A 13,950-nucleotide genomic window follows, 5' to 3' on the forward strand; every position below is an offset into this window, starting at 1 on the left:
GAAGTGTTTGAAAACGTGTTATAAATGTGTAGATTTTTCTCAGTCTGCCTGTTCATTACCAGATGGCTCAACATGAGACTTAAAATAATTTTGGACCATTCTGGTCGGCTGTAGTCTACCGCCTCCTGGTGGTGCTTAGAGAGGGTAATCATATCTGTTTATTGTCAGGAAATGATTTCTAAGGATTCATTTGAAAAAGAAATGCATGAAGATGATTTCTTGTAATCTGTCGTTGGCTATAAAAGTCTATTCATGCTCGCACACATGATCATGCTCTAGTCAAACATATCCAATTAAGTAGTATTTTCTGGCGTATGTGTTATAATTTGAATAAATTATGTGTGATGTTGTTGTGTGTGTGATCTGTCTGTATGCGTCTGTGCTGCTGAAACGCGTGCACTGATGGTCTTTTCTGTAACAGCGGCTGCCACTCGCTCACTGGCTGCGTGTCAACCCTGTAAAGCCTGTTATGTAATAAATGATTTCTGTGCGTTATTCTACCAAGTGTTGGTGTGTGCTTCGCTTCTTGTGTTGAAGGTGTGTACGTGGCTCAGTCTGTATTGCATGGAGGCTGGCTTCCTAAACACCGTTTACATTTAAATCTCCAATGTTTTTACATTGTTAAGCTACAGGAAACGTATGGCGATGCACGGAGTAACATCTGTGTATGAACGGCTTCCCTGACCTCATTTCAGCCCCCATCTCGCTCTTCTTCCTAACCGGAGGCAGGCCCGGCCCATTGACACCCCCGTGGGGGCGGGGTCTATCCAAGGGTGCGCTCGTTTTCCTCCTTCGTGATGCAGGATAACCATTATTGGGATAAAATAAGATTAAACTACGTACAGTATATAGTAGATCCCCAGGAGGGACATGTAGCATTAGAGCAGCACATAGGTTAAATACACGTGAGATTAAATAAAATGTAAAAAATGCAAGTAAACCAATCAAGTCAGAAATGTTGCACACTATTACAGAATATCAACTGAGATCAGTCTGCATAAATAGAATATATGTGCAAAACCACTGGTGCATTTTCACAAACCAAAGTGAAGGGTACAGTAGGCAATACGGCTATTTGGAAAAAAAAGTATCTACTTTATTAAGCATTTACACAAAACACCCTGCATAACGCGAATTACATATTCATATAACAAACAAATATGTACAATGTGATACATTCATGTAGAAAAAGTGTGGTACATCTAACATATTTATAAATGTATATGAAAACGCAGTAACTATGTAAGGTGAATTACTCCACATAAATACACTTTTAAGGTAGTAGTTTACTTAAGTGTTTCCATTTTTTTGGTCTGTTATTTGAACATTAAAATGCAGGCATGCAGTGCATAATAGTTTTGCAGTTTTATTATAATAAAACTGCAAAACAAGTAATATAAATAAGTAAACAAGTATACGTATTTACTTAATTACTATATTACTTGTTTTGATCTTGTTTTTAACTATACTATATGCTGCTGTAATCTTGTAAATTCCCCCACTGCGGGACTAATAAAAGATTATCTTATCTTATTTTATAATGAGTAGTTTTGATACTTCAACTACATTTTTTTTGCAAATACTACCTTGCAGTGACGTTTGTTTATAGTGAATAATATACAGGGAATGTTTCTTCTATCACCGTCAAACCGGGGAAGACAAACCAAGCACTCTTGTATATTAACATATTCTAATCCTGTTTAAAAGGCACATGTTGTGTCCAATGGGAGTGTTCCTATGCTAATCTTTAGTAGCATTGAGGTAATTAGGGGGGTGGGTCACGAGCTTCTTTTTTTTTTTTTCCTTCGTGTGTTGTGTGTGTGTGTGTTTTCTCACCAGCTGAAAATGGCGGCTCGGAGCGTCGAATCGTTCTAACTTTATCGCACAATAATAAACACAACAATATAACACAGCTGTTATTACATAACATGGAGGGAAACTTTACTGAGAGACCACAGACGCTCTAGCTGGGACATATTACTTTCACCACTACGGCTAAAGGAGTTAATACGCAGAGGTAACGATAAAAAAGCCTACAACTGTACCGAGGCTAATGTCAGCTAGCTAGCTGGCGTTAGCCGACGACTTAAGAAAGGGATGCCATCGGAGCTAGTTCACGTTAGCCGATAACTCCAGCTAGCTAAATAACGTCCCTAAATGGACTCACTAGTCACAGGAAATTCATTTTGAAAGGTAGTAGCTCCTATCGGCACTTGTCTGTCTGCAAACAGCGCCGCAAGTTCAACGTTGTTCTGTGTTGTGTTGCTAACCTCAGGCAACAATGTTTGCTAACGTTAGCACGGCTACCTAGCTAACGTCAGGCTCTACTCGGAGAGAGAGAGAGAGAGAGAGAGAGAGAGAGAGAGAGGTGTGTGTTTCTGACACACTGAGACATTTTAACATCGTTTGACTGTTTATTTGGTGTAATTTAACGTCGCTGGCGATACTTTGTTTGTCTTCTAGAGGTTATGGAGGACCCTCATACACGGTACAGCAAACGCCTGGTGAGTAACGTCAACTTAACCCAATTGAAACCAACTGCTTCAGTTGTTTTGTGTCTAACCATTACAATGTGTTGTGATGGATTTGGTGTATTTTATCCAAGGTGTGTGTGATGTTGGCCCTTTTTAACTACACGAAGCAGTCCAGTAAATCATAGTATAGTTGGTTGGAATGGCCCACTTTTCTTTTGGCACATTATGTCATGGCAGTGGTCCTTTCTGTTTAGTGTGCCACCCTAATAAGGGTAATGAACCTGTCTGTAAAGAGTCCAAGAGAAGGTCAAGTTCACTGTCTAATCTGATGTGACCTGCTTCACCTCCTAACAGTCTTACCCCCTGGATGTTAAGTTATTTACTCAGTGCTTTCATACTTCCCAGTGTGTACTTCCTCAAATGTATATTATTAATACGAGTAAAAGATTCATTTCTAAATATATATGTAATGAGGCCATTGTTGATTTTACTTTTGATTTACCTATTTGTGGAAGCAAAAGCTTAATAAAAGCACCCAATAAATTGTTGCTTAATTGTAATTAATTTATTCCCTTTGTCATTTGTATTACTCTTTATGAAAAGAACCGTACGGGTTGCTTTCATAGTATTAAATTGTTTTCAGTTGCAGAGTAATAGCTACAGTGCAGTGCTCAGTTATGAAAGTGAGGAGTATCAGAGTTTAGATGAGACCACATTTATTGTTTGGGGGGTGGGGAGATCTCAGAGTCGGGGTGTTGTGCTTTATCCATCTGTCTAGCCAAACAGTGCTGCACGGGGTGAATGGCAGGACGGGGGTGGGGGCAGGGGGCTAGGGGAGGGGCAGTTTGTGGAAGATTAACCCCTGCTATTGTAATGCTGTATTGCTTGGTTCTCACGTGAATTTTGGTATCTTGTATCTGGCTGACTGATCTGCTTGGATTGATTTATTGTGATAGGTGAAAGCATGATTTTTATCTCTCATTTTAGTCCCTTTTTAGCACCGAGATATTAGGGGCAGCTCTCTTGGGTGTTACCTCACATCTTAGCAATTAAATTCCAGTAAGAACGTTTGAAAAATACATTAAGCAATGTTGCAACGGTTTCTTCGTATTTTGTGTCTTTGTTAGTTTTGATTGTGCTTGCTTTTGGTTGTGTAGTTTTTCATACCAAAGGTAGTTTGGTAAAAAAAAAATGTATGTGATACTAGTTCTGCTTTCATGGTTTAGTTTGATCTTGACATCAACATTGCTGTCTGATAGCTTTGTCATGGAACTAAAATATCTTTTGTACCATAAGACGTCCCATAATTCTGGCTGCCAGTTGTTCCAACCCTCTCTTCCTGTCCTCTTTCTGTTGCTCATCACAAAACACATTGTTCATGCTTGGCGTAGAGGTTAACAGAAATGGTCTTCTGTCTTCAGCGTACAGGGACGCGGCGCCGCTACCAGGACGATGGAATCTCAGATGATGAGATTGAAGGCAAACGGATGTTCGACCTGGACGAGAAGTTGCAGTGTGTCAGGTTTAAGTCTGACTTGGTCAAACACATGGAGGGTAAAGGTGAGAGGTTTTAACAAATTCAGGAGATTATTGGAATAGAATTTCAATGAAACCTTACCTGAACATATCTGATGCCAAGTAGAGACAACTAAGGCTAACTGTTTGTTGTACACACTGTATTGTTTGATACTGCACATTTTTAAGACTGTGTTGATCGGATATAAATGTCTCTGCAAGTTCATATTGTCTAATTTAAGTATTATTGTTATGACTCTGGGCTATCTACCCAATGCAAGTATGTGTTTTTTGATAACGGTCTGTGTCACTGTGTGTGTCTCCTTTCTAGATTTCACATTTGAGTACATCCAGAGGGAAGGGCTCAGGGACCCCATTATCTTTGACACAGCTGATGGCCTCGGCATACAGTCAGTCGCATTCTTTTACTCTTTTTTTTGTAAATATATGGAGATATATGTAATAGCTTAGTTTCAAATCAAATGCCAATAAACCTGTTTCTTTCTGGAGATTAAAAAGAAATGTAAAAGTTTACATGGACTTGCCTCTCTTGCAGAATGCCAGACCCTGATTTCAGTGTGAGTGATGTCAAGTTGTTTGTTGGTAAGTTCCTGTTTTATGCCCTTTCCGTGTAAATGGCTTTACTTTTGTACACAAAATGTGAGTCTTATAGAACAATATTACCGTGCTCCAAATAACTTGAAGGAACTGCTAAACTAGGTCCTTCAACTGTAAAGTGTCCCGCTCAGTCTCTATCGCACTATTTATTTATCAAAAAATGGATCTGTACCAATGTTGATTGTTTGTTCATGTAAAAACATGATTTTTTTTTTTTTTAAATGGGTGATTATTTTAAAACCCCCAAATCAAATCAATATCGGCCTCCAAAAACCAGTATCGGTCAGGCTATAGTTGCTGGGAATGTCAATTACAAATAATGTGTATTGCACACAATGCCAATGAGTATTGAGTATATTTTAGGACAATTGTGATTTAACTACAATGGTCACAGTAGTTGAACCACTTTCAATTCTCTTACAGGTAGTCGACGCATTGTGGATGTGATGGACGTGAACACCCAGAAGGGAATCGAGATGTCGATGGCTCAGTGGCGACGCTACTATGAAACGCCACCATCTGAAAGAGAGAAACTGTACAACGTCATCAGTCTGGAGTTCAGCCACACCAGGCTGGAGAATCTGGTCAAACGGCCGGCGTCGGTGAGAATGCAGACAAGTTTACATCAACTCAGATATGCACATTGATAATGTTATTTTATAACTCTTATTCACACATATCTGTCACTCACAAACATTTTTAGTACTTAGAAATTCACACTTTAGGCAGTTAAGGAAGACGGGCTAGTTATCCTCATAATTTGTCGGCTACTTTAATGGCTATTGAGCTCTGTCTTGGTCCCAGGGAAGTAACTATTTGTCTACATACAGAAAGTGGTGTCAGATATCAGAAACTGGGGTTTGGTGCAGACATTTTGACTGTACGTATTTTCTTCAGGTGGACCTGATTGACTGGGTGGACAACATGTGGCCCCGCCATCTCAAGGAGAGACAGAGAGACTCCACTAATGCTATCATAGACATGCATTATCCCAAAGTACAGAAGTGAGTAAACCAGAGCTCTCACAAACGTGTAACATTTGCTATCTTATAGATAAGATACAATACTGATCACATCTACATCAGTGATATTCTTAATCCAATACAAAGTCTCTTAATGCCTTTATCCTGTTTTTAGAATCTTAAATGCATTGTTTCATGTCCTTCCCTCGCTTGTCGTAGGTACTGTCTCATGAGTGTGCAGGGCTGCTTCACAGACTTCCACATTGACTTTGGAGGCACTTCAGTGTGGTACCACATCCTGCGAGGAGGAAAGGTCAGTCTGCGTCTCTCGCCACACGAGAACCCTTGTTTTTGAAGTTTTTGCTGCCTGTAGTGACCCAGTGGGAAGTTTTAGTTGTAATGAGGGACAGCTGTTATTCTCACTCATGCTATTAGATTACGTCTAAATGTCAACGTGCACTAACACTCCATTTTGCTTTTTAACTTTCTCTTAACGTCCTGCATATAAACATTAGTGCCATGGATGCATCCTTAAGTATTTGTTGACATCAGACCATCAACATGACCTTTCACCCGGGATCCCTGCAGGTGTTCTGGCTGATTCCACCCACACCACCGAACCTGGAGATGTACGAGAACTGGGTTTTATCAGGAAAACAAGGGGACATCTTCTTGGGGGACAAGTGTTACGACTGTCAGAGGATCGAGCTCAAGCAAGGCAACACCTTCATAATCCCGTCAGGTATGTTCCTGTAATAAAGCGGTGACACCATACATATAAAAAGCCACACTTGACCACTACATATCTTCAGCTTCCTGCGTCTTGTGTGTTGTAGGGTGGATCCATGCCGTGTACACACCAGAGGACACGCTGGTGTTTGGGGGAAATTTCCTCCACAGCTTTAACATCCCCATGCAGCTCAACATCTACAGCATTGAGGATCGCACACGGGTGAGCATGTTGATATTTCACCGTCCTCTTGACACACATTGATGATTGCTTGAGTCTTATTCTGTGGAGAAACTCGTAACAGAAAAACACACAATCAATTCTCAACAACATGACTTTAATGTTAAGAATTTTTCACAGCCGTAAAGCTAGCGATGCTCTGGTTTTTATATCTTTTATTTCTGTAATATACCAATTTGGAAACATAATCTCAGAGTATCTGCCGATAGCGTAACAATCCGATAGCAATACTAGTACTCCCATTTTCTCAATTATATATCTGTATATCTCACTGAGTAGAACTCATTAGTACGCGAGTAAGTAACTGTTACTGCGGTAGTAAAGTAATTAAGTGGAATTAATTTAGCTGATAGTGAAAACACTGAATTTTAGAATAACACTCACATGGAAACTGTTTTTACTGTGGTTTTATTATGTCATGGTTTCTACCCAATCCACCAAATATGGTCTGTATGGTTGTTCCTACTGAGTATCGGATTGGTACTCTCTCCAGCAAATATCACGACGCAAAGACTTCTTCTGAATTTTGCTAAAACACACGTCGGTTGTGTTGTCAAACGCTGTCATTGCTCAGACAATCGGCTGGGCTAAAAGAATCTAGCAGGTGTATCCGGACTCTAGCCACTGCAGCTACAGCATATCTCACTTCTCCTAAGCAGAAGTGGAAACCACAACAACAAGTTGTGGCAAATGCTTCAGCTGCTTAAGAGCAGTTAGAAGAAGCAGACCGTATGTGTTAGTGTATAAAGCAATTCCCTTGAAGCAACATAGTATACATTTTATTTTCTCTCTGTGGTATTTGACGAGACTTGGAAGATGCAAAAAATATTTACCAATTTGTCTCCATTTTTCTAATTTCTGTCCTCCTCCTCTAGGTGCCAGCAAAGTTCCGCTACCCATTCTACTTTGAGATGTGCTGGTACGTCCTGGAGAGATACCTCTACTGTCAGACCAACGTCTCCCACCTCACTCCTGAGTTCCAGAAATACTCCCTAGGCATAGGTGAGGACGAATGGATGCAAGGGAACATTGCTGTCCTCACTTGTATTTGTCTATTCTTTACACAGACGTATAAATGAATCCGTCGTGTTCGCTCTCTCTTCAGGACTGACACAGACTGACCTTGAAACCAATGATCAAACCAAGAATGGCACCTCTGATGGAGTTGAATGTGACACTGTAATCAAGGAGGTCATAATCAAGGCAGAAGTGGAAGAAGAAGAGACAGCTGAAGTTACCACACCTCAGCAGATGCTGACTCCCTTTGAGCTGGAGGGACTGTGGAACCTCTTAGGGAAGCTGGAGGAGCTGCCGGACCAGAAGAAGTGTGTTCCTGCAGGCATCATGGATGCTGCAGCCCTGATTGAAGACATGAGGGTGGGCCTCAGTTCCTTCTGCATCTCACAATGAGCTCACACTGGCTACTACTGCTTTTAGGGTTCTGTGCCATGGTAGAAGTCCAGATATATATGGTGGGGTTTTTTTGTCTTACTACTTCTTTTCTCTTGTCCACTTGTCTAGACTCTTCTGAAAGGGCATTCCAATGATAACCCCAAGTTGTCCTACACTGGAGAGCCCATTGTCAAGTGGCCCGAAAGGGTGAGTAGAGAACACATTTCTACACGCGTCCAGCAAGCTTGGATAAATACTTAACAACATCAAACAAGTCCTCATACTGTACACGACTCTAACCGGACTGTCCTTCGCCTTTCCTGCTGATGTCCCTGATACAGCCGTCATGGTACCAGCCCCCCACTCCCCCTCCCCCCGTCATTTACCGTCCTCGCTTGGGACCCACCCTCCACAAGCCTCTGGGTCAGAGGCCCACCAAACGCTCCTCCATCTCGGCCCTGAGGCGCAGGCGGGTGAGGTGTAAGCGCTGCTCCGCCTGCTGCAGGAAGGAGTGCGGCACCTGCCAGTTCTGCCACGACATGAGGAAGTTCGGTGGCCCTGGACGCATGAAGAAGGGCTGCATCATGAGACGGTGTCTAATGGTGAGTCTCGTACCCATCGTTGTCTTTGTATGTGTGGAACCAAATAATGCTGCCCATCTGTCCTTATTATTTTACCTCTGGTGTAAATAACGTTTGTTTCTTCCTCCAGCCTGCCTTACCGAACACAGCGCGATGTGCCATATGTGGAGAAGGGGAGTTGGACGAATCGAATCCGAGCACTTACTCGCTCATGGAGTGCTCCGTCTGCTCGCAGATTGTCCATCATCAATGCATTAAGGTAATCAACTTCAGACCTAGTGAAAGCTATAAACTGAATACATTACCTGATTATTGCATGGTTTGTTTTGCTGCCTACAAAACTGCATATGTAGATCTTGATTTGCTGTTTCAGGAACCCGGTGAAGGGAAGATCAATAAAGATTTGCCCAGCTGCTGGGAATGTCCCAAATGTTACCAAGGCAAAGACTTGGAGGTACATGTCCTATCACTCTCCCTCTGTCTCTCTCTTCGTTCTCAATTCATTCAATCTCTAAAATGCTTTTTCAATAACGTCCACTAGTTGCCATATGGTTGGTGTTCATACTCAAACACCCTCTCTTCTTTAACCCCACCAACCGTCTCTCCCCGACCTTCCCACACCAGTCTTCCAGCGATGAGGAAAGCGAAGAGTCGGAGGGCTCCACCTCCTTGCCACCGTCCAAGCTCGCCTACCGGGAAGGCATCGGTGTAGGTGAAGGGGTGAGGCGAGGGACACTGAGCAGATCCTCATCCCGATCCACAGCACCACCACCTTCTCAGAAACTTCTACTGCAGCATCAGCAGAACCGCAAAAGAGCAAATGCACTGGAGCTCAGACTTAAGAAGAGGGTAAGGTGGATTTAGTTGAATTTTCAGATTTTAATGATTAAAAGCAAGTCGTGACATTTCTTTCTGCTTCATGAGGTAAATGTGTTGATTTAAAGCATATGGATAATTCAGAATGTCTGCATTTCCAAATATATACTTAATTTCTTTGAGTAGCAGTTCTTAAGTTGTTGTTTTTTTTCATTTTTAGAAGCCTGAAAGAGTTTGATGCCATGAAAATTCAGCTGCCCAAGACTAGGAAATATAGAGCCCTAATTTCTTCAGTTTTGACATTGATGTAGATCTATTTCAGTCACCGATGATCTTAAAGAATCTAAAAAAGTGTTTCTATGATGAAACTTGCAGTCACCCTGAAACTGGCTTTGTGTGATCCTCTATATTTGACGTTTATCTCATCCCCTCCCCCCTTTTCTGTTTACTTCAGATAAAACTAGAGCGCAGCAAAATCCTATCGGTAAGCACTTATTTCTGTAATGTTCCGTATTGTGTTTTATATGCTATAAACAATTTTGTTTTTCAAAGATGCATTTCAACCACGAGCCATCCTTTTGTGTGTGTGTGTGTGTGTGTGTGTGTGTGTGTGTGTGTGTGTGTGTGTGTGTGTGTGTGTGTGTGTGTGTGTGTGTGTGTGTGTGTGTGTGTGTGTGTGTGTGTGTGTGTCAACAGAAACAGTCGTCTCTGGAGCGCTCTCCCAGGCTGCTGCGCTCCAGGGTGCTGTCCCGGCTGCGCTCTCCAACCAGCAGACTATCTCAGGGCCGAGGTCGGGGCTCCTCCTGGGCGAGTGGCTCCTCTTACCACAGCTCTTCAGGAGGGACCGGTTCCTTCCAGCAGCAGTCTTCCCTTGGTCTGGCATTTGAGCCCAAAGGAGAGTCCCGCAGAGGGAGGGGGAGAGGGGTGAGGCTGCGGGGAGGAGGAGCAGGAAGAGGAATCCGAGGTGGTAGAAGCCATGAAGAGTTGGAGGAGGAAAGCGAGGACAGCAGCAGCAGCAGCAGCAGCACCAACAGCAGCAGCACCAACAGCAGCAGCAGCGATGATGACAACGAGGAAGAAGAGACAGGGCGGAACATTGGGAGGGGATTGGATAAAGAGAACCAGCCACAGTCGAGGCGAGGACGACGGGCAGCCAAAGAGAGGGAAGAGGAAGCGAGCGAGGTGGCCAACCAAAACGGCGCAGAGGAGGATGACGAGGAGGAGGCGGAGCAGGACAGTGAAACGAGGGGCAAAGATGGCTCATTTCTTAAAGTGACACTCCAAAGGCCAACCAGAGCCAAACACGACCCGTCAGCCATTGTCCCCAAATTAGAAGCTATCGCCCCTCAAACCGCCACTTCCACAATACACAACCAGACCAGAGTCCTCGTCAGACCCCCCATTAGAAGCCGCGGTCCCTGTCCCGATCAACTCCCCAGTAGGCACACACCTCCTCACACTCGTAGTAGACACACGGACACTCGCACCTCCCACCCAGAGAGGCTGGAGGACTCTAAAAAAACGAGGCCAAGCAGACCTGCTAAATTGAGCAATGGCGCCTCCTCTTCTTCGACCTCTGAGCTTCCCCATCTCCGCATCCCTCTGTCCGCCCTGCAGGAAGGAGGGAGCGAGGCCGACCGGGAGAACAGTGGCAGCGGACCAGGCTGCGAGAGGGAGGTGTGGGTATCCGTCTTCCGTTACTTAAGTCGAGCCGATCTCTGCGTCTGCATGGCTGTCTGCAAGAACTGGTACAAATGGTAAGCTCTCTATGAGGATATGTTTTTATTAGGGATGGGTTTTAATAGCCGGTTTCATTTTGCATCTGGTTCATGGATCACATCGCTCTGCAAATAGATAACTATGAATGGACGTGTTCTTCATCAGCATGTGCTTGTTCGTAGGTGTTTAGACAAGCGGCTTTGGGCACGGATTGACCTGAGCATCAAACGCACCGTTACCCCTCAGGCCCTAACCGGCATCATCAAGAGACAGCCGGTCACGCTGGATCTGTCCTGGACCAACATCTCTAAAAAACAGCTCAACTGGCTCGTTGGCCGCCTGCCTGGTACGTCACACACACACACACACACACACACACACACACACACACACACACACACACACACACACACACACACGCGCACACCTTCACACAATTTGTATTGCATTTATTTATGTTAATTGAATTATTTTCTAATGATGTCATATTTACTTGTTTTATTTTGGAGTTTTATAAATCCCAGGGTTTACAAATGAATCCTGAATTAGTCATGTATCCACCAATCAGTTGTGTGCTCTACCTAAATACATTAAACACTCAATTTAAATGTCTCTTTTGATTTTGCAGGGCTGAAGGATCTGATGGTGGCAGGTTGTTCCTGGTTAACTATTTCAGCTCTCTGCTCCTCTGGTTGCCCTCTCCTCCGGTCTCTGGATCTGCGGTATGCAGACGGCGTCAAAGACTCTCAGATCAGGGATCTAGTCACCCCTCCAGGTGAGGAAAGAGGAGCCTGAGAAACTCTACCCCTTGCCTTTCGTGTCATTATACTCCCTTTTTTTGCCCTTTTCCTCATCAAACACTTACAAAAACAATTTTTTTCTTCTCTTCCTCCCCTCTGTTCCAGGTTGTGACAATCGCAGTCAGTTTCGGACCATGCAGTGTTTGCGACTAGCAGGCCTGGACATCAGCGACTCCACTCTGCGCCTGGTGATCCGCCACATGCCCCATTTAACAAAACTGGACCTCTCCCACTGCAACAGCCTCACCGACCACTCCATCAACCTGCTGACCGCAGTGGGCTCGTCCACACGAAACACGCTCACAGAACTCAACCTGGGAGGTGAGAGGTTGAAGGGGATCACTACATTTTTAGGAAGAATAAACATGCGCACACGTTGCATTAGTCTTATTTCACTCGTATTGACATGTCTGTGTGTTTTGTTTCTTCCCTAGGTTGCAGTAAACTGACTGACACTAGTCTTAAGTATCTCCGCCGCCTCTCTTGCATCTCACTGCTCGACCTGCGAGGCTGTAAAGGCGTCTCCCGCAAGGCCTGCGAGTCCTTCATCTCCGAGCTGTCGGTCAACACACTCTACTGCCTGTCGGATGAAAAACTGATACAGAGGATTTCCTAAGCATCCGCCTCCTCCTCCTGCAGAAGTGCAAAGGCAACAGTGAATCTGTGTAACACAAAGGACACAGACGGGAAGGGAAGTTCACATGCACCTGTATCACGTTAAAGGAGGGGTGGGGTCTAAACTGGGGGTGCTTACTCGCTTAACTGATGTTGGTGAAAGGGGTTGTCACAGCTGAAACTATATTTCTTTTTTAACATTATGTACATTATTCCGGGTGCCGTAAAATGACTCATTTTTTTCAGTTCTTTTGGGGATTAATGTGGAGTGGGGTTTTTTTTGTTTTTTTTGCCAGGAGTTGGAGAACATGGGCAATCAATTCTCTGTACCGGCACCAATCTTGACTCTCATCACAAACTCCTGCCTTGAGTTTGACTTTTGAGTTTCATCTTTGGGGCGTAACTGCATTGTTATGTTTGGCTGATTCCCATAAAGTCTTATTTATCTTGTGATTTATCATTTTAACTCATTTAATATCAGCTACTTTTGGGTGCTCTAAATAGATGGTTATTTTTTTGTCAGATTCAAGAGAGCACACGTCTAGAAGTTTGACGTCTGCTGTATGCACAACAACTATGCGCTGAGATTTATTTTTTTGAAGACAACTAAAGGTGACAGATCTTTGACATGACTTATAAAGTGAGCGAGTGGAATGGCCTGTGTTTACCAGTTGTATGTTCAGCTTAATAAGGCATTTGGATGCAACAGTAGTCTAGTGGTATACCTGATAAGTGTACCTGGACATTGAGTAGATGTGGTTGTATAAAAGGGTTAAAAGACAGTGTGAGAGGGCAATCGACAAAGCAACAACTCCTCACCCCAACAAAGGGCAGGTTGCATGGAGTGTTCGGGGTAAGCCAAGGTTCAGGTGTCAGATAAATGGTGCATTTTCAAACAACCGTTAGACTTCAGGTGCTATTATTTCCAAACTTTTATTGCTTTGTTTTTGTACAGAGACAACATTTAGAGCCAAAATGTTAATATTCTAGATGAAATTGCTCCCCACCCCTCTTTGATACACTTTCATCTTTTCATGGATGAAAAATGTGATTATCTAATTTTCACTGAATTCCATGACTTTGTCCAATTCAACATAGAGATGTACAATTTTTTTGGTTGGGGTTGCTCATTTCTTTGTTTTGTTAAAGTGTAGTAGTTCTGTATCAAAGGTCTCCTTCCCGACCGCCATCCTGGACATATACCTTAAAAAGAATATAAGTATATAAATATATACTTTTGTGTAAATGTGTTTTCCTCTTTTCGATTATCAAAACGGGAGTCCTGTAGCATTGTAATTATTTTCAAAAGCATTTTTCACTTTATGTTATTTGTGTTATTTTTAAAGAAAAATAAAAAAAAAGATAAACAATGGTTAACTGTCATATTGTCACTGAACGTGGGAGAGATGCATTAAGTAATAATACTATAGTAATACTATGTGCACTGTAGGATCCGATCAGATATCGGCTCCACCCAGCTTCTCTCCA

The 13,950-nt window shown here is 43.1% G+C and overlaps 1 protein-coding gene across 3 annotated transcripts; it reads left to right on the forward strand.

Annotated features, from left to right (window-relative positions):
• Positions 1-750: 750 nt before the first annotated feature.
• kdm2ab (lysine (K)-specific demethylase 2Ab) lies at positions 751-13,839 on the forward strand. 3 transcript variants are annotated; one of them, XM_068714887.1, is made up of 23 exons: positions 751-773; positions 2,464-2,504; positions 3,896-4,034; positions 4,321-4,399; positions 4,546-4,592; positions 5,031-5,209; positions 5,505-5,611; positions 5,789-5,882; positions 6,158-6,311; positions 6,406-6,521; positions 7,415-7,541; positions 7,645-7,916; positions 8,061-8,138; positions 8,273-8,533; positions 8,643-8,771; positions 8,886-8,966; positions 9,137-9,361; positions 9,783-9,812; positions 10,025-11,085; positions 11,230-11,393; positions 11,676-11,822; positions 11,953-12,168; positions 12,282-13,839. In XM_068714887.1, the coding sequence occupies exons 2-23, from the start codon at positions 2,469-2,471 to the stop codon at positions 12,461-12,463; spliced, it is 3,924 nt and encodes a 1,307-aa protein (XP_068570988.1). In that variant the 5' UTR covers positions 751-773; positions 2,464-2,468; the 3' UTR covers positions 12,464-13,839. The 3 variants fall into 3 exon arrangements, with proteins under 3 accessions (XP_068570988.1, XP_068570987.1, XP_068570986.1); XM_068714886.1 differs by lacking the exon at positions 751-773 and adding an exon at positions 1,804-2,368; XM_068714885.1 differs by lacking the exon at positions 751-773 and adding an exon at positions 1,805-2,017.
• The last annotated feature ends 111 nt before the right edge of the window (positions 13,840-13,950 follow it).

The sequence above is a fragment of the Cebidichthys violaceus genome, unplaced genomic scaffold, assembly GCF_023349555.1.
Source record: "Cebidichthys violaceus isolate CVI_PGR_0920_01 unplaced genomic scaffold, fCebVio1.0.p SCAF_2, whole genome shotgun sequence".
In the NCBI taxonomy this organism is placed as follows: domain Eukaryota; kingdom Metazoa; phylum Chordata; class Actinopteri; order Perciformes; family Stichaeidae; genus Cebidichthys; species Cebidichthys violaceus.